The sequence below is a fragment of the Dipteris shenzhenensis genome, chromosome 4 (genome assembly GCF_047967505.1).
Source record: "Dipteris shenzhenensis isolate YYH24624 ecotype China chromosome 4, Dip_SZ_1.0, whole genome shotgun sequence".
Lineage (NCBI taxonomy): Eukaryota > Viridiplantae > Streptophyta > Polypodiopsida > Gleicheniales > Dipteridaceae > Dipteris > Dipteris shenzhenensis.
The window spans coordinates 27,173,897-27,194,236 of NC_141599.1; the positions used below are offsets into that span (position 1 = coordinate 27,173,897).

The window sequence follows — 20,340 nt, forward strand, 5'->3', positions numbered from 1 at the left end:
CTTAACTTATATCTAAAGGGATCAATAAATAGATCCCAAATTATTTATTTGAAAAAAAACTTTGAAAATTGAATTTACTTTCGAACGTACAAGCTTAGAAATACTTGAGCGATATTGGATGGCATCCATGGCCACCTCTTTGCTCTGTTTGAAAATTGAATTTACTTTCGAACATACAAGCTTAGAAATACTTGAGCGATATTGGATGGCATCCATGGCCACCTCTTTGCTCTGTTTTAGCAGGCAACGTGCATTTTTTGCAGGCTGGGTGTAAATTATTCTGCAACCATAAAAAGGCTGAAGGTAATAAATGACCCTAAATTTTAAGGGCCAGGGTTGCATTTCAGTCGAATCCACATTTTGTTCCCCAACCTTCAAAAGACCTTCTACCGCATCCCCACTCAAAAAATAAGTCATTGTAAAGTTGAAAGACCACAGCACAATTGCAGGCACTCTTTAAAGTTGTTCAATGGTACAGGCTATCCCAGGCCACCATTTATATATCAACATGTGTTCTAACTCGGATGAATCTGCAACATGAAGGAGCCTACCTACAAGCTAAGCATTGGAGTAGGTTTTCAATTCTGCTATCGTGAAAAGACTCGATCATCTCCGTTGAAGGCCTCAAGACTTCACAAGAGCACTGGACATGACCACATTGCAGACTGCAAGTTACTAAACAACTACCTGTGTAGCAGCTGCCACACAACAAATCATTTAGGAGTTCTCAGAAAGATCCCTTAATCAAATAATTATGGGGAAAGAAAGCCTCTGAGCACAGTTTTCAACCAATGCAGTGAGGATAAGCTATAATCAGTCATCAACTGTAGCATTGCAGTGCTGACAATCCCTCTAGTGGGCATCTTCTGGTTCTACGCATGCAAGGATTGCCCTTTAGACCCGCCAAAAAAATCATCGTCTCCCTCATCTACAACATCATCCCACCCTGCCCAAGCATCCCCTCCGGTAGCTGTAGTCTTTGAGTGAATAGCATCTGAAATTGAGGCACCTGAAGACTTGATCCCCTGTGATGACTCCATAGAATAGGTACCTGCACTGGCCTTGCTACCAGCCTTACCAATAGGAGATTCATCCCAGTCATCCCAACGACTGTTGAAGCTACTATTAGTTTCTATGTGACCTCCGTCGTTCTCTTGTTTGATTTCTTGGTAATCTCTTCTATCGGCTTCATTAAACGATAGTCCATTCTCATTGCCTCGATATTGCTGATAACTGGCGGTCCAACTTCCACCCTCTTTGGTATATTCTTTGGCATATTCTTCCACCTTCTGAGAAGCCAGAGCCATAACTCCCTTCATGATCCCCCAGGTCTTCTGACCGATCTCTGTTGTCTTTGCAGTTACGACAGAGACTGTTTCATTCACTTTTTGATCATAACCACCTTCTCGATACTGGCAGCTCGATATCAGAAAACGACCAACAAAGCGTTTTCAAGTCATCTGAATCAGTAATTTGCAGATCCTTTTCCTCTAGCCGGTACAATACATGCAACAAATCACACTGTCCAGTGTCAAATATGGAAAAGACTGACATTCCTTAAGATGGATAACTTATACCTTGGCAGTAATGTCCCTTGTTCCCGCTTGCACAGCGCCTGCTGCAGACTGAGCAGCAGAAGCAGCTACTACAGACATGCGGCTAAGTCCCTGATAAAAACAAACAAATCTTGGGCGCAAGGCCGGTCTGAGATGAGGAAAAATAGAGTACCAGCATGGAACACTACATGAAATCACCAGAACTGATTAGAAGATCAATTCTCATCAGATAATATAACAGATGAATATAAACGTGGAAACTTGTATAGTTTTGACATGATTTCTTTCCACGATATAGACTTTGCACTCAGGCTTTTCCCCGAGGCCCAAATGCCAAAATGAAACCGTACCTGAGACATTATAGAGACCGTGTCCGTAAGTACGTCTCCACTGCCGACACTGGAACCTCTACTCGGAGGAGGCCGACTGGCACCGGATCCAAACCCAACATACTTCCCTCCTTGAGAAGGTGGAATGCCTTCAGGACGTGATGCATTCTCAGACTGTTTTCTAGCGAAAAAGGCATCTTTATTTGCAGCCGAAGCTTCCAACCGCGACCTCGAGTAGATCTCTTCATTGGAGCGAGAACGAACTGGACCTGCGGCACCACTACCCTTGATTGCGTCGGCAGATTGATTCCTCCTCATTCCTGTGGTCTCTTCTTCTCTGTCCCAATCGTTCCAACTTTCCCGTGTGGATCCAAAACCGCCCTTACTATTAGATCCATAACTCTGCTTGCTAACATTGCCTGCCTGAGGTTGCATCGCCCTTCCCAAAGATTCCCTAGTCACGGGTGGATCCCTCCATGTCCTCCCTTCCGCTAGTGCTTGTATTTTGTCTCTGTAGATTCCTGCTGCCTTGGAATTGTACTTGGTTACAATATCAGTTTCTTTCGTGATACCATACTGAGAAAGAAAGCTATTGAGGGCCGCATTTCCGCCAACTTCCATCTTCTTCAGCTGAATTTCCGACCAAGCATCCATAGACACAGATCGCACAAAACTAAGATGAACACCGAGGCCCCGGTGCTTTCCTGAGCACTCCAGACACATGAAGATCCCATAAGAAACGGATGCCCATTGCGGATTTTTCTGAGCGCAATCCACGCAGGTCCTGTTCCCGCTTTGCGATTGGAGCCCCTTGAGTGTGGAAGCTGCAAATGGCGAGGCCATGAAAGCTGTGGTGGCGGACAAGGAAAGAAGGTGAGCAAGACAAGGAAGGAGGCAAGATTTTGTACCATATCTGTGAAAGAGAGAGAGTAAGATGAGGTGAGGTACCTGGAAGAGAAAGGCTGCGAAAGAGAAGATCCAGCACGAGAAGCTCACAGATCCATCCACCACCTCACACAAACATTGCATAAATTGACAGAAAAACAATCATTCACATCATTACAAGTTAGAAAACTGCATGTGATTTTGGGTACACAATAGAGAAAATCGGAGCGGACATGCATGAACTACTATTGCAAAATAATCAAAATTATTGAAAATTATAGACACATGTAATAATGGAGTACACATGCATCAAGTTTAATTGCAAAAGTCTTTAGAATTGTAAACATATGCTGTCGCAATACACTAGTCCTTAACAATGAAATGCAGAACTAGAAAATTCTCAAGAAAGAGCTATTTCTCTGTCAAAAGCATGCCTTCATCTCTTCCATGGGTCATATAGCTTGATCCTCATTAACCTTACGGGCATGTAATCTGCTCAAGATATCTTCCACACTGGCATGTGATTGAGGATTTTCCTTTGTTACGCCTCTTCAACATTCATCCAAGGGCTTCAATGCAACCCTATCCCTAAAGGAGCTTTGACGAGTTTCTACATAGTCAACAAGGAAGGTGGCCATTTCTCCAAGCAACCAGCCCACAACATAACAGTTTGATCTTGCTTACCACATGCCCTTTGGTTTTGGACATGCACCTTGAGTTGCATAGAGCTCTTTCACAAACCATGGAAACCTTGTGGGGGAGCATAAGTTGGATCTTGCTCCTATGTTTCTGTCCCCAGTGTAAACACTTTCCCCAATCATTTATCTCTATGTGCATAGATTTATCATCACCCATGAATCAAGCATGTGGTTGCAAGAGCTCGAATTTGTGCCTATAAACTATCTTGAGTTCATCTCTTTCAAAGCACTCATGATCACTACAATGATTGAAAATATTGTTGACAAAATAATCGTGCCCACAACTTCGTGAGAAGAGATCTCCAATCCAGGTGGGGCTCTTTTGTTGGATACCATTTTCTTGTCCTTTAGGCATACCTATCAAAGGACACATGAACATGTCATGAATACTTCCTCCTTTAAAATATGGATAGACAGCCTAGCTCCTCATCATGTGTAAAGCCTATTGCTTGACACATATCAATTATGCATCATTGTCATTGCTTACTCTATCTTTAGCGAAGCAGGAGTGTGTCCATATTTGCGTCTACTTTTCTTTCTAGTGTATGACACTATTGGTTGAAGACCTGGTACATCCATAACTTGCACTCGATGCACCTCCACCATCTTGTCCAAGTACTCATGAATTTTTCAAAGCTGTCAAAATGAAAAGTGCACATCATTTTATATTAGATTAACATTTTCATCTCTGTCCTCCTTTCTTTAAAGCCAAAATCAATTTCACTTTGTGTGTCATGCACAAAACATTTCAACGCACCAGATATCACTTTATCTACTGGCCCTTTCTCTCTCATATTTTTCATGCAGATGGAAACTTTCATCTCTAACCACTTAGATGTCCATAATTGAAGCTTTGCATCTCCAATTGGAGCCAAAGTCATGGATTTTTTGGAAACTAGCACCCCCCATTGACCTAGGACATACCTAAGCAATTGAGGATAAAATGCGTAAACTATCTCACCCACCTTGGACCTATATTGTCTAAAATTTTTATAGACATTGTCAAAAATTTAAACTTTCTCTTTCTTTCTCTAGGTTTGTAGGAAAAAAGCCACAACATTTTGAGTACCGTTGTTGCTCAATCCTATAATATGGAGAATTTGAAGATGACAAACTAGCATTTAAATCTTGATCTTCAATTCTAACTTCGGTGTCATGATGGATGGATGGATAATGATCCAAAAAATGAAACAAACAATATCTAAGCAAAAGAAAATTGGTAAAAAACCAACGTGAGGTAGATCAATTTTGCCAATCAACATCTAGGTAAGAAGGTTGTTATGGAGTGATACAAGCAACCATATAAATATGGGAGCTACAGGTCTAGAATTCATCAGCTCTACTCAACATGTCTAAATTTAAAATTGTAAGCATATAACAAGATCACAAAACCTAGATGATCTAGATCAGCTTTGCCAATCACACATTTGATTAGGAAGGCCATTATTGAGGTAATACATGTCGACAATTGCAACCAACTACAATCCATACATCTGGATAATAATAGACTCTACTCAGTCCCTATATAATCCATGCATTTGTATGTACACACACACATGTATATACATGTGTGTACGCGCGTGCATGCGTGTGTGTGTGTTTATCATAGACGTTTGTCTCCATGGGAGACTTCCCCTCATCTCCTTTGGCATTGCTCGTATACTCGTGATTTTTTAAGCTTTCTTGGGCAGCATTTGCGAGCTCACTTTCCAAATTCTACCTTTGGAAAGTTCTTCTAGATCTTTGGGGTACACCCATCTAGATAGGATTTTGATCTGTTTTTTATTTGGGTTCAGTATTGCGCACTCTAGACTCTATGGAAGGATAGAAATCATAGAGCCTTTGGTGATCCTAATTTTTGAGTTTTTTCTTTTCAGGCATTTTCTACCTATGATTGCTTGCAAACTAAGGACATAGATCCTGATGTGTATCTATCTTATATTGAGATCTTCTCGTGATGTATTTTTTCGGATCCCGTTTGGGATAGTGATTCTGTAATATAAAGCAACAAACTTTTCACCAAAAAAGTGTGCATGTGTGCGTGCGCACGTTCGTTCGTGCATGCGTGTGTGTGTGCATGCGTGCATGTGTGTAGGATCGAAGCAATGCAATACACGTTGGAAAATGTGAACCACACACCTAGCTTTGACCCCATTTCTCATTCTCTCTATCTCTCTCTCTCTCTTTCTCTCTCTCTTTATTAATAAGAACACAAAAAAAGATACTTCAAAAGTCTCTCTCTCTCTCTCTCCAACAATTAGGGCAGGGTGCCATAAGCCAACAATTGCAAGCCACACACTTGGCCCTGACACTGACAAAAATGAATATTTTTACAAAAACAAAAAAAGGAATTCAAAAACTCATTGGAAGAAGATGATGGCAAAAGAAGCAAGTGATGGATTATGAAGTGAATGTGGTAAATAATGGTGGGGACCTTTATAGATCTAGCCCAGATTTACCATGCAATATACTATTTACGACTTTGGTAGAACAAGAACAATCACATGTCAACATGTGACAAAAATCTATCATGTGAGAGACACAAGTGCAAGATACATGACATCAGACACCGCATGGTAATACCAAGGCTGACCCGTTCAAGGGGACATACTCAACATGTTGGCCTTGCTCCTCAACAACGCATCATTGGAAGGGGGACATGCCTTTTTATTTTGGATACACATCATATCACTCCTCATGAGAGTACCTATCTCAAGGAACGCATCCGTTTCAAAGGGAGACAGTCCACCATATATTTATTTACCCTACTTCAAGATGTTTATTCATTGAACTCATCACATTAACTCCTCCAAGCAACTCCCCATATTTTCATTTTTGTTTAGGATTTCAAGATATAATGTTGTTGGGAGAGAACCAAAGCACATGTGTCATTTATATTATGTTATGAGAATCTAGGCACTTCACATGCACAATAAAGCCGAGTGCCTCATTGACCGAGAATATTGAACACTAGATGGAAAAAGCACAACATTAGGCTCTATCTTATTCGAGTAGGCTTAGCTACCAAGCTTGCTTAGTTAAGTGGAAATGAGGTGGCCACAATAGAGGCTCGATGTGATGTTTTATCTTAGCGTCTCCTATAAATTGACCTCAGCAACTTACTTTTTGCACTTGAATAACTCTATTATGAATTCAATTCATTAATTGAATAACCATACTCTTATGTGTCCAAATTTGATCTTTTGTTCCAATGAAAATGTTTCCAAATGTATATGGTAGAAAAAGCCTTTATTTTTGCATGTCACAAGGACGTTTAAAATCACCTCATTTTAGAATGTCCAAACAGATGTTTTGCAATAATTAAGAACTTCATATTAGATCTATTTATAAAGTTACCTTTATAGAAACATAATAAAAAATATAGCTTTTAATTAGTATTTCACATTATATATCTAAACATTAAGTATCTTATATTGCATTGAAATCAATTAGTACTCTTTCAAAACCTCCATACTCGTTAACAAACAAATGTCAATGTTGGAAAAACACAACTACTTAATAATATCTTCATTGGTTGGAAGCCTACAAATTGCCACCACCTAGGCTTCATTCACCATAATCATAGTTGCTAGCCAGGTTGAAAGAGTTTGTCACCATAGGTCTCGATTACCTCCTTGGCAAGAATGTGATTGAGTACATACCTCCATGGCAATTTTTAAAATACATTCAAGCCCATTCACTCTAGCCATGCAATGGCTATTGATGGCCAAGTTCACTCTAAACAGGGATGCTGTTCAATTCCCTTCATCCTCTTTGTCATCTTTAGTATCTTTGGATCTAATAATAAATCCCTTTGCTTACTTGGTGTCTTCATTTACTGCAAAATGGTTACCATGCTTTTTTTGGTCACCACTTATACTTTCTCATCCTACAGGGATAGCCTTTGCAATGCATTTAGATCTCTCTTTGATAGGATTTATGACTCAAGACAGATGTGTGAAGCATCACTAAGCGATTGGAGGTGGGTTGGTGCATATGTAAAACGGTTTAAATCACCCTATATGATAAAATTTTTGGGACAAAACCTAACCCTAAGCGGCGAACATGTATCTATTTCAATGTCTTTGGAATATAGCATGGCGAAGAATTAGTTAGTCATCTCTCTCTTTCTCTCTCTCTCTTGACATTGATACATTGATACATTCAATGAATTCGAAGCAGCATATTGGAAGTACATGCTTGAAACTATAGTTTAGAATAAATCAAAACTAGGCAGAACTCTTACCGAAAGAGGGAAAGAATGCTAATTTTCGACCATCCATAAGTTGCTTGTAAGTTGAAGATCAGAAGAATGGCTGCAAGATGAGATCTGCTTGCCCCTTTATACTACATGGTGTTTGCTCATGTTGCAAGCTCTCTAGCTTTTTAAGACTCATGCTATCCTCCCTATTAACTTCCACATCTTTTTCTCTTTCATTCTAGGGTGAAGGAGCACCAAAGTAAGTGTTTATCATGTCCTGCATTATTTCATCCTCATTTAGTGCATCCTCCTCTTCAACGCAATACTAGGTTATTGGATAATACATACATGATCATGATAAAACATGGAAAAAATGGATCCTACTTGTCAAAATTGTTGAAAATTCTCTGTTCCATTGGTATGTTTGTTAAGAACCTCTCTAGAAATATACCAGAGGTGATAGCTGAACTTGAATTTTTTGGGAAGCCAATGGAGGAGACGATGGAGAGGCCAAGGACTCTGCACATTGCCAAGACTCCAATTATGGCCCCCTCAATAAGACAAGAGTACTCTACTATGAAAATCATGAGTGCTTCATCAACATTTAGGGGGGACTGATACAGCACAACCATATAGAGGCTACAATTGTGCATGCCATCCAAGCTAGTGACATGCAGATGTAGGGGGAATCGACTAATGGAAAGAAGGGATTCCACAAGAGCCAGCCTTTCCACTCCTATAGAGTGCAACACAATCACCTTATACAAGAAGGCAGACAAGATTGGGATCACGTTGCATCAAGGGGTGGTAGTAGTTGCAATAGGCATGGTCAAGATGAGTGGGTGAGCAATGGAGTGGATGAGCAAGGGAGCAGATGAGTGATGAGAGTTGGAGGAGGGAGCATGGAGAAAAGTAGAGCAGGGGCAGAAGAGAGCTAAAGGAGGGTGCATGGAGAAAAGTAGAAGAGCGGGGGCAAATGAGAGCAACATAGCAAAATGCCAAATGCCAAATGCCATGGACCTTATATATTATAAAGTTTGAGCCACAATGGTGTGTCTGGATGCCGAGAGGCTAGGTGTTCCATCCAAATAATCATGACTACCATCTTAATTAGACAAAATCTAAGGAGGGTTGCATCAAAATAATCATGAGCCATTTTTAAGCAAAGTAGTGAAATGCCAAATGCATCGGACCTTATCTTAATCAAAGTTTGAGCCAGCGTGGATCATCTTCTTCTTCTCCCTTTTGACCTAGAGGCCGATGTGCCATCCAAACAATCATGAGACATTTTAAACCACCACCTTAATTAATCAAAATGCAAGGAGGGTTCCATCCAAACTTAATCATGAGATATATTAATTGTAGCCCACTTCGATGGCTAGTAATTAATTGCCAGCCCGGTGGAATCTTAGGTGCCACCATAGATGCCACCAATGGTAGTGGAAATTAATTATGACATGGCTAGTAATCATGAAGTAGATGCCACCATCTTGATAATTAATGGGTAATTAACTAGTAATTGACTACACTCTACTAAGCATGCAAGACCGATGGTGGTAACTAGCTGCAAATGTCATCATCTTGGTAATTAACTAGTAACTAACTAGTAATTAACCGTGGTAATTAACTACAATCTATTGATCATGCAAGCCCAATGATTGGTAATTAACTACACTCTACACTACGGTGTCTGGTAATTAACTACCAGCCCAGTGGAATCTTAGCCACCACAAATGTGGCTGATGACAACCACTACCACCGAGCAATAATTACCACAAACGTAAATCATGAAGCCTAATCACCTCTAATCACTCATTACCATGTAGGCCTAGTGCCTAGTATTTAACTGCACTCTACTCATCATGCTTGCAAGCCCGATGGTGGTAACTAGTAGGTGAGTACTTGCAGTCCACTACAGTGGTTGGCTGGTAATTAACTGCCATCCTGATGCAATCTTAGCTGCAACCACAGATGTGGTTGGTAATTGTAGATGCCACCACTGATGTCCACCACCAACAAAATGATGACATTAATTACCATAGATGTAAATCATGAAGCCTAATCACCTCTAATCACTCATTACCATGCAATGTTGGGGGGGGGGAAGGGAGGCGGTGGAGGCAAAGAGGGGGTAGGCATGTTTGAAGAGGGAGATAGTGAGGAGTTTGGAGGGGGCAAGGGGGAGGATATGAGGGATCAATCTCGCTGTCGAAGTCGAGGATCATTGCAGTAGGGTCAACTGAGGTCTCTGGGTCTTTTCCTTCGAACTTGGGGGAGGGTGAGTTGAAGGGGCTGAGGATATTGAGCTCTAGAAACCTCTGGTGTCTACTCTTACTACTATGGAGAATTCTGTGGGCATGAAGCCTTGCCTTCAGGGGGGCTTGCAAAATGGCCCGAAGTCGAGGGCCCTCTCTTTGAAGCTCATGGTCCACCTACTTGGGGGCCACCAACCTGATATCCCTATGATTATGCGGCTACCGATCCTCGCCTCTTATAGTTGGCATGCTGTCACTAGTTCTTTATGGCCCACTTACTCCACTTATTCTTTCCCACCCTAGTCCACCAAGTTCCCTCAGAGGGCTCAACCCAGGGAATCTAGGACTCTTGCTGTTGTCGTTGAGATTGCTATTGTGCAGACACTTGGGTGGCCACTGTTAGGTCCTATTCTTTCGAGCGTCTCCACGATGTCCATGTGTCTCTTGCAACAAGGAGGGAGGGCCCAGCTTAAGCCTCTCGTACATTCACGACCTAGATTCCCCTTCTATCTACACCTCAAACATTGGTCTGGTAATACGGAGATCTTCAGCCTTTGGCAAAGGGTACCTCCCTTGAGATTCTCCAAGAGAATCACCTCTGGGAGGGATTCCAAGCTCTCTAAAACCAAATAGAGATGAGGAACCCCATCATCTATCACTACAAACACTGCCAACTCCAAAGGGTATGCTAGAATTGTGCCAAATGCTCGTCTGATAGAAGGAAGGATGGCCCTATACTCCCTCGGGAGCCCCGAAAAGCAGAGCATCACTGGAAAATGAGAAACATTGTGAGTTGAGTCCATGTCCTCCATCATAAATCCATGATACTAAGGAATAACGTACACCAAATGTGGGCCCAAGAGAATAGGGCTCCTCTCCACAACAGCTAGAGAAGTATCCGATGAGCCAAACTGGAGGAGAAACATGCCTCATTTGTAGATGGTGACCTCCTAGATGTGGTTGCCATCTAATGCCAAGATAGACTAGATCCAATCCCTAATTTGTCTCTTCAAGGGAGTAAGGCTGACTCTCTTGCCAATAGTTTCCTTGTCTCGTAGTAGATTCATTGCTTGCTATACTTGCTGCTTATCAATCGACGATAGGAGTACTTTGATGGTTGGGGGGGTCAAGGTGGCTACCATGGAGCCCCTCTGGTCAAATCTAGGGTCACCACCAAGCGTACCAATCACCAAAGAAAGCAAGAATTGCACCTTCCATTGAGAGAAAAAGTAGGGAACTAGAAGAGGAAGGAGAGAAAAAAAGGTGCTCTTTGAAAGGAACTGCTGGTGCATGTTCCTAGGAAGAGAGAGAGAGAGAGAGAGAGAGAGAGAGAGAGAGAGAGAGAGAGAGAGAGAGAGAGAGAGAGAGAGAGAGAGAGAGAGAGAGAACCTCCCACCCACCAATGCTGGAGGGAAGTACTTGCTGAATCTTGATGAGATGTGATGGCTTATCCGTGATTCAGTGGGGGGAGGATATGTTGAAGTGTAGGAGCAGCCCTAAAGTGCTTCCAAAGTTGTGAAGGTAGCTTGTGAGGCCACCTAAAGGGATGTCTAGGCTGGTTGTTCACACAATGCCAGCCCCAAAGATCGACTGTGTAGCATTGCCTCGATGCCCAACGAGCCACCTGTTCAAAGCAAGAGGTGAGGATTTCACAAGCATAAGAGCTACCAGGTTGTTGAAGGAATGCCACATGAGAAGAAGGGGGTTGCCTAGCAAGGCCCCCTCTCCTTAATGTTGCTCCAGTTCACGATGCGCTGGGCACTAGAAATTGTGCTTGGAGTGGTGGGTTAGTCCACGAGCATTGTGGGTTGGAGGTGTAGGTAGAATAAGGGCCAAGGGGGGATGTGAGCTGGCAAAGGCTAGAGGGGGGTCATGTGATAGTGTGCCCCCTATGCTGAGGTCATAGTGCTATGCACTACTACTGTTAGGGGCTAGAGATGGGGAAAAGGAGCAAGGGTAGGGGGGTTTGCAGCACACAAGTTGAAGCAGTATGTCCATACAACCTTTTACAGTGTTGTTGCCTCAAATCCCCTCCTTTTGAATGCATATGTAACACAAATTTGGTGAGGTGAACCCCCCAAGCCTTTACTACATATTCTTGTAACATTTGGGGCTAGGTTTGGAGAAATATGCATTTATATACTATGTTGCATTGACAAACCACGAGCTCTCAAAGGCCCGATCACATGTGTGCTTAGAATAAGCATTGTGTTTGTCGACTACAAGTGTTTTACTCTCTTTTTTGCTTGTAATTTGATTTCAGTTTGCAATGTATCAAGTAGCCAAGTAGCCATGTAGGCTATGGGGTTAGGGGACCTTCATTTTGACTATGTGTTTTGGGTGTTGTAGGGGACCTGCATTTGACTATGTGTTTTGGGTGGAGTTTTAAGAGATGTGTCCAACTTATAAGAAATAGTCGACATGCTATGAGATTTGGGTAGTCATGGTAGTCGAAAAGAGGATATTAATCAGGCTTTGGATGAGTACAGGATGGATGGAGGAATATTTTTGAGATTGTGGGTTATGCGAAATTGGGAGTCCTTCCTAGTTTCATGGTAACCATTGTTCCTAGTTCCATGGCTGCCACTGTGTAGCTTAATGCTTGATGTTTGGTATTGAGGGTTGGGCTAAATATATTTCACCCTTTCTTTGAGAAAGGGCAATGTTGTGCTTAACCAAAACCACACGATCCACATTGTGATGGATGGCCTTCATCTTTAGCATCTGACTAAGGAGCCTAAGCTTCATTATCTTCAACTTTCCATCCAGGATAATTTGTCCATGGAAGACTAAAATGTGTGGAGTCACTTTGCCGATGTAGTTACCGATTGAAGCCATCATTCCCCGAGAAGATCCTCCGCTTCCACCCTTGCACATATCGTATTTGGTGAGCCACAAAATATCTTGGAAGTGATCATCAATGAATCCTAAACCTGGATGATTTGAATATTTTTCATTTTAATTCAATCCACCCTACAAGAATGTATATATGCATATAATAAAATATCAGGTGCAAATAGGCCTAATAAAATATCAGGTGGAAATAAGCTTTGGTGCTTCCAGGGCTTATCTGCATTTGATATTTTATTGTATACATATACATTCCTGTGGGGAGGAAATATGCATGTGAAAAATCAAAGGAAAATAATAAGTTGAGGTTTTTTATCATGAAAACTTGCTAGTTGCAAGATCGGCAAGGGTGGCATCTCGTTCTATCAAATGAGGGAGAGAAGATGAAGAGTCCTTGAATAGAGTACTCATGGAGAGAGATAGGGACATTATCCATGGCCCAACCTAGAGTTTTCTTGACGTTGTCACTTTGGTCAAGAGAGCTCAAAATATCCAATGGGACCCATTACTGAGGGGCAGTAGCAATCATGATAGATTGGCCATGGATAAGTGTATTGAAAAATTAAAGAGAGGGATCATCAGTTGGAAGGAAAGATCTCGAGCTCGACTTGAGATGGATTGGTTTGTAGAAGGTAGAGTAAAAATAAACTGCTAAGGCATGGGAAGGTCAAAGGCTTCTCTAGGGGAAGCCATGAGTGTGGAAAGATGCTAAGGAAGATGAGAGAGAAAGCTATGGAAAGTAAGGCTAGGGACAATATTGTGGGAGGATGAGGAGAAGGCTATGAATAGTGCAATGTGAAAATGAGTATACTTTATATATTTCCCTAAAATAATTGTATTAAAAAAATGCCGAAAAAAAAACCCTAAGGTATAATCTCTCTCTCTCTCTCTCTCTCTCTTTGTCTCTCTCTCTATCTATCTCTGTCTTTGTCTCTGTCTCTTTCTCTCTCTCTCTCTCTCTCTCTCTCTCTCTCTCTCTCTCTCTATGTGCGTGTGCACATGTGTGCATGCATGATGACACACATGAATGTGTGTACACACACACACGTGCGTGCATGCATGCATGCATGCATCCTACCCCTTCCTCTCTTTTGTTTAAACCCTCGCTCCCTTGTCTTCCCACCTACCCCCCCTATTTTTCTTTAAATCTCCATTAATTTCCCCTTCCCCCCTTTTCTTCTCATCTTCCTTTAATTTCCCCTATTTCCTTCTTCAATTTATTATTCTTTTTAGCCACCCTTTAGAACCCCCCTTACTTTTCTTTTATAAAGATATATATTTTCACTTATTCCTTTTTTCTCCTTTATATTAATGTTTAAATTTTATTTTTCAATTTCTATATTTTTCCCTTATTCCTATTTCTCGTTTATATTAATGTCCAATTCTTTTTTTCTTTATATTAATGATCAATTTTTATTTTCCCCTTATTCTTTCCTATTCTAATTTTCCATTTTTTACTCTTTCCGCTCTTATGTTTTCCCCCCTTGCGCGCATGTCGCGTACCCCCCCCCTCCACCCAATGCCCCCCCCCCCCCCCCAACCCACCATGCCCACCCCCCCCCCCTGCGCGCATGTCGCATACCCCCCCCACCCCCACCCCCACCCCCCATGCCCCCCCTCCCCCCCCCCCCCCCCCAAACACCCCCCCCCCTTTGCGCGCATGTCGCGTACCCCTCCTACACCCCACACCCTGTGCCCCCCCTTCCTTGCGCGCATGTCGCGTACCCCCCCCACCCGCACCCCCCATGCCCCCCCCCTCCCACTCCCCATGCCCCCCCCCCTTGCGCGCCCTCTTCTTTCTCCTATACAAATTAATGGTAATTTTCACCAACTTGGGGCCTCCTATTTAAATGGTCCCTTCTAATCCTCCCTCCCCCTTTAACCCCTTAGATTAATCATGCCCTTTCCCTCTTCCTTTTCACCCCTCTTCTCTTCTCTACCACTAATTAATGGGAATTTCCCATTTTTCAATGTAAGGGGGCACATACTAAATAGAATAGAAGGTATCCAACGTGGAATTAAGGAGAGATTTACTTGAAATTTGTTCTAAGGCACTAGCTCACAATTCACCAGATCATGCCCCTAGTTTTTAAAAAGTAGGCAAATATTTACCACACCCCAAATTCTAATTACAAAATTACATGTCCATCTTGTGTATGTATGCCTTTCTTTTTCTTCCTTGTTCCTCCAGCTGTCTCTTGCCATGCTCTAGAATGGGGAAAAAATGTTTTAAAAAATTAATGCCAACTTATATTAATCTACAAGGAAATGTGGAACAGTTTGGATGACAAGAAAAGAGAGAGAGAGTGAGAGAGAGAGAGAGAGAGAGAGGGGTCGCGTACCCCCCGACCCCATGCACCCCCCCTCCCCCCCCCTTGCGCGCCGGCCACGTCCTGCGCGCCGACGCCTCCGACCCGATGTCGCCGCGGCCTCGGCCACGCCCCGTGCGCCCGCACCTTCTCACCTACTATTTTTCTTGCCGAAGAAATAGTGCTAATTATATTACTTCGAAAACAAGATACATGAGGTCAGCTTTGCAACTGACGGGCTGCGTTCACAAATCGGACGCAGCCCAATAGGTAACAAAAAAGTAAAGCTCTCTCTCACGGAGGGATCAGGTGAGTGTGAATGAACAGCCAGAGAGATGGTGAGTAGCGCCACTGAAGGCTCTGCGAAGTATGCTCCCCTCCCCCTCCACTTGCTCTGCATGTTGTGATTACCCTCACCACCTATCCCCCCTCCCCCCCTTCCTAGCCCTCAAGTCTACAACAGTCTTGCATGGGGCCTCTTCCTCATGACCCTCATGGAGTCCTCTAGCATGGGGAAGGGGATGAAGATCACCACCACCTGCGTGCTAGGCAGTCTTTGTCAAGAGAGTTTTTTTTTTTTAAACAAAAAGGAGACTTCTATTAAGTAAGAAAGAAACTCGCTAGAGCAAGCTCTGTGCAGAAATACAACATGCTAAGCATGTAATGAAAACACCTCAGAGGAATGAGGTAGAAAAAAACCAAGGCTAGGGCTGAAAATGCCAAGTCAACCCTGTAGAAGTCTCAGCAAAGAAGGGAGAGTCTCTCCAATCTCTAAGAAAAGTAACTCTCCGGGAGGAGGCTGCTCGAGAGATCCATGCATGGTCGCCCAAATGGCCATTAGAGTGTGTACCATATCTGTCCAAGTACTAGCCAAGATCTCAGCAGGGTGTGAACTTGAGGACCCTCCAAAGCCTCAGTGCATTTAGAATGCTAGCTAAGATCTCCCATGGAGAGTCAACCAAGGAATGAGCAGCTTTGAAGAGAGTGGCCGGAACATCCCCTAGAGAGCACGACTCCACAAGATGTCATCGGGATGTGAAGAGCCCAAGAGGAGTCAAGTCTCTCAAAGAAGACCTGGGGCCCTGAAAGAGTGAGCCAAGCCACTGATCCCCAGGTCATGAAGAAGGGTAGGCGAACAAAAGTGCTGAAAATTCTTGCAATACCCTTCCATATGATTCTCGCCTGTCTGCAATCCCAAAGGTAGTGTTGTATTGTCTCCAAAGCAGAAAGGCAACGAGGGCAAGAAGGGTCAGCTCCGAACCTAGATCTCCATTGGTTCACTGCTATCCCACCATGAATAGAAAGCCAAAAGAAGAGAGTGATTTTTCTATTCCAGTGGGATTTCCAGAGCCTTTGCCAAAAAAATTTCTACAAGTCAGCAAAAATCTAAAAGTTCTCCCAATGATGAGCTCTGGTAGGCCTCCAACCCCTACAGCTGAGCTGGAATTTCTTGGCATTACTGACCGTGTAACGAAAGAAGGGGATGCCCTTCTCTCCATGCCCTTCATCTATCCATTTCCATTCCCCAGGGTCCCACTGCAAAAACTTAATTGGGACACCTCCATAGAGCCACAACCTCCATGAGCCCAGGGCGATGAGAAGCGGGTCAGGATCCAAGAGAGTTTTGGAGGTTGGGACCATGGAAATATTTCAAAATCCTAGACACATATCTTGCACCCTTGGAACTAACCATCTTGATTCTACCATCCCGCTCAGGTGTGTGGCTCACCCATGGTGCTTTAGCACATTTTCATCTTGGCTTCTCTCCATGAGGCCAGGGTCAGGCCTTGCAGTAGGAGTGATTTGCTTGCCACCAGAGATTGTACTCACTCAGCCTCACTACTAAACGCTCAAGCAGTGTGCTGATCTATTAAGTGTAGATGTCTCCTTCATGATGTACTTGGCATAGAGGGTAGGGATTGGCCTCTAACCACCTTGGTTCATGTTGGTGCACAGTTCTGGTTACTCTCCCTCCAAACCTCCTTCCAAGTAATTGAAATTTGGCTTCCTAGAGCAGGCTCTCATGCATAGTCGAGCCTTCTTCACTACCGCCCCATCCCCATGAGCCCGACTTTGGTAAGATGGAATGTGCATGGGCTTCACAATCGTGTGCTTACTCCTGGCAAAATGTGATTCTCCGTCAAGAATTGCAGTAGGACTTGGCATGTCATCCAATTGACTTCCTCTTAATTCAGGAGCATGTTCTCAACAACAAGCATCACACGTCAGCACCATCTCCTCCCCACAGGAGGTGCCCATTAGGTGTGGTCCCCCACAGTTGGTAGGAGTAGTGGTGTTTGCATATCAGTCTCCTAGGCGGTAGCATCATAGATTTTTGCATAGAGGGAGCTAATACTAGGTCGTGCAATGTGGATGGGTCTCCAAGCAGGTGAGTATATTGAATGTGTATGTAACTACCTACAGATAGCACAACTGGCTTTTTGGCGGCAATTCACATAGTGCCTCCTAGAGGTGGACTCATGGATTATTGGAGGTGACTTCAACAACCTAGAGTTCATGGAGGATAAGCAAGGAGGAGCCTCTTTTGCAAAGATGCCAGCTGTGGAGAGGAGCACCTTGGAGCAGTTTATTTTTGCGATTGGTGGTAGAGCCCCATGGCACGAGCCTAAGTTTACTAGACTTCTAGGCAACCTAATATTCTCTTTTGGACAACAGCGACGTGATGGATTGCTAGAGTGACTAGATAGGTTCTACATAGGGGACTGGGCACTACTCATAGGCAGCTCCACTAGCATCCTAGTAGGGACCATGGTGTTAGATCACTCCCCGGTGGTCCTTCACTTGGAACAACCCCATCATGGACTCCTCCCCCAAAAGGGGGTCTGCATACCAAATGATCTTATACAGGACGTGGAGGTATACCATGCAATAGTGGAGATCTAGAGACACTTGAGGAGGAACCCAAAGAGGGTTGGGTAATGTGGATGGTTGAGATGATTTACTGAAGCAACCAGGAGCTCTAGTACTAGGCCCTTAGATTGAGATTTTTTTTTCAAGAGTGGGAGAGAGAACTTTGCGAGACCTAGCATCCATAGAGAGACTTAGAGAGCAAGAGTCCAATAGCTTAGAAACCGCTTAGAGTGTGCACGATTGGAGCTACAAGACTTGGAGCTTTGTAGAGCAAGTTCTCGTACCACCCTTCCCAGGCTAGATGGGTCCAATAGGGGGACAGGATGACCAGAGCAATACTTTCAGGACCACAGGGCCACGGTCTATAGGGATCCACCTCTAGTGACTCAAGGACTCATGGGAGCAAGTTCCCTCAATTATTACGCAAAGTTTGAGCAAACTTCTAGAGGCATTGTTTACTGATGAGGAGCTTTGGGAGGCCCTATAGGCCCTACCAACTCAGAAGCGAACAACCTGACTCTGAGCTTCTTCTGGTGCTTCTGGGAGCATATTTTTACCTTGCTCAGGCTAGTATGCTAGGAGATTTTTACTTCCTCATTCTTTGAGCAGAGGCTAGATTTGTATGATTCTGAAGGGGTGCTATAAATAAAATATTCATCAGTGCTGGAGGCCAATCACCCTTCTTGACATGGTTTACAAGATCCTAGCCAAGGTCTTGAGCCTGCGGTTGAGGCCCCACTTACCAAACATCATCCATGAGACATAAACAGGTTTGTCCAGGAGTGCTATATAACATCATTACTTTTTGGGGGGCAGTGGACTAGTCCAGGGAGGAGTCACAACCTCTCACCATCCTTCTTCTAGATTTTGAGAAGGCATATGACAGAGTGGTTACTTTTAAAGGGTACCATGCAAAGACTTGGCTTCTCCAAGAGATGGACCAGAGGGGTTTCATCTCTTTATGTGGGCAACTCAAGCCAGGTGATTATTGTGGGGCACAAGAGATGCCTCTTCCTCTTTCCCATTCAATGAGACAAGGCTATCCACTTGCCCCCTACCTATTCCTTTTTGTAGGAAAGGCCTTAGATTACTTTCGGTGCTCTCAGGCACGTGGCCTTAAGGCAATGAGGCTTTTGATTCTGTAGGAGGAGGAGCTCCTAGACTCAGAGTTTGCAGACGATATAGCTCTTTATGTGGAAGGCTTAGGATTTAGTCTAGAGAGGGTCAAGGGAGCCTTGTCCATTTATTGTGAGGCTTCTAAAGCTCACCTAAACTGGACCAAGTTTGTTGGTTTCATCATAGGACCAAAGGAGATCCAAGAGTTTCAAGACTGGGGTGATTTTGGCTTTCAATGGATTTCGAGAGGGAAGAGGGTGAGGTACTTGGTTTGCTAGATTGGCATTGATATTTTGGCACAACAACTATTCAACCTAGTCATAGAGAGTATTCAGCATAAGCTCTTGTACTGGAGCTTTGCAAAACTCGCTTGTAGGTAGAGCGTTGGTGGTTAACCAAGTCCTTGCCATGGCCTGGTATATCGCTTCCTACTAGTGTTTCCATTGGGGCTACATGGGGCAACTACGACACTTGGGTCACATGGGTGGTTGACAAATGTATGATACATAATACATAATACATATCTATCTGTCTATCTACATACCTACTTACCCCTCTCTCTCTCTCTCTCTCTCTCTCTCTCTCTCTCTCTCTATATATATATATATATATATATATATAACTACCTTTACTTCGACTAGCTGCTGTACCAATAGATGAAGACTCTTGGACACTTATCATGTGTTGTGCATCAGTTGGAGATATGTTCTAGGTGGATTGCAACAACTCTTAGTGCTTACTCCATCAATGATAAATGCGACTTTTGGGTGAGGGTGACATATCAAAATTCAATGTTTTTGTATTCCGTTCTTAGTTTTTTTTGAGTTTTTTGCCTATGATTATTGTGAATGTTATGTTATAGATGTGGAAAACTTTATATTGGCCCGAGATAATTGTTTTGATTTCCCTTTGTAAGAGACAAACATGTGAGGTCTCTTTTTATGGATGATGTTGCTAAAGAAGATATTTAATATATTGACATATTCACTTTTGATTGAAATATTAACTTTTGGGATTCAATTATTGATTGAAATATTGATTTTTGAGATTCAATTATAAATTTAAAGTCATAGTTCCCATGATTATATCCTAGTAATGGGATTAACTTGAGTTTAATGCTTTTTTTTTCTCAAACCCATTTGGAAATTTTGTCTATCATATCTTGTTGCATGGTGAGACAAATGGACTCATGTTCAGCATCATGTTGCATAGTGAAACAAATGAACTCAGGTTTGGTCTTATTGTTGTTGTTTGGGCTTAATTAGTCATG

The 20,340-nt window shown here is 43.0% G+C and overlaps 1 protein-coding gene across 2 annotated transcripts; it reads right to left on the reverse strand.

Moving 5' to 3' along the window:
- Window positions 1–203: 203 nt before the first annotated feature.
- On the reverse strand, window positions 204–2,961 carry LOC147902663 (ADP-ribosylation factor GTPase-activating protein AGD7-like). Of its 2 annotated transcripts, XM_087373685.1 has the most exons (4): window positions 2,834–2,961; window positions 1,907–2,733; window positions 1,578–1,667; window positions 206–1,412 (listed from the first exon to the last, which is right to left on the reverse strand). In XM_087373685.1, exons 2-4 carry the CDS (start codon window positions 2,726–2,728, stop codon window positions 873–875), a joined length of 1,452 nt encoding a protein of 483 aa, XP_087229811.1. In that variant the 5' UTR covers window positions 2,729–2,733; window positions 2,834–2,961; the 3' UTR covers window positions 206–872. The 2 variants fall into 2 exon arrangements, with proteins under 2 accessions (XP_087229812.1, XP_087229811.1); XM_087373686.1 differs by lacking the exon at window positions 2,834–2,961 and having other exon boundaries at window positions 204–1,412; window positions 1,907–2,823.
- Between the last annotated feature and the right edge of the window lie 17,379 nt (window positions 2,962–20,340).

Bases quoted from the DNA above. Each gene is read 5' to 3' on its own strand.
- LOC147902663 (XM_087373686.1), bottom strand. From the start codon at position 2,728: ATGGCCTCGCCATTTGCAGCTTCCACACTCAAGGGGCTCCAATCGCAA. The intron at 1,668-1,906 runs GTACGGTTTCAT...TGTTTTTATCAG, and splicing joins CGGTCTCTATAATGTCTCAG to GGACTTAGCCGCATGTCTGT. The intron at 1,413-1,577 runs GTATAAGTTATC...TCGAGCTGCCAG, and splicing joins CAAGGGACATTACTGCCAAG to TATCGAGAAGGTGGTTATGA.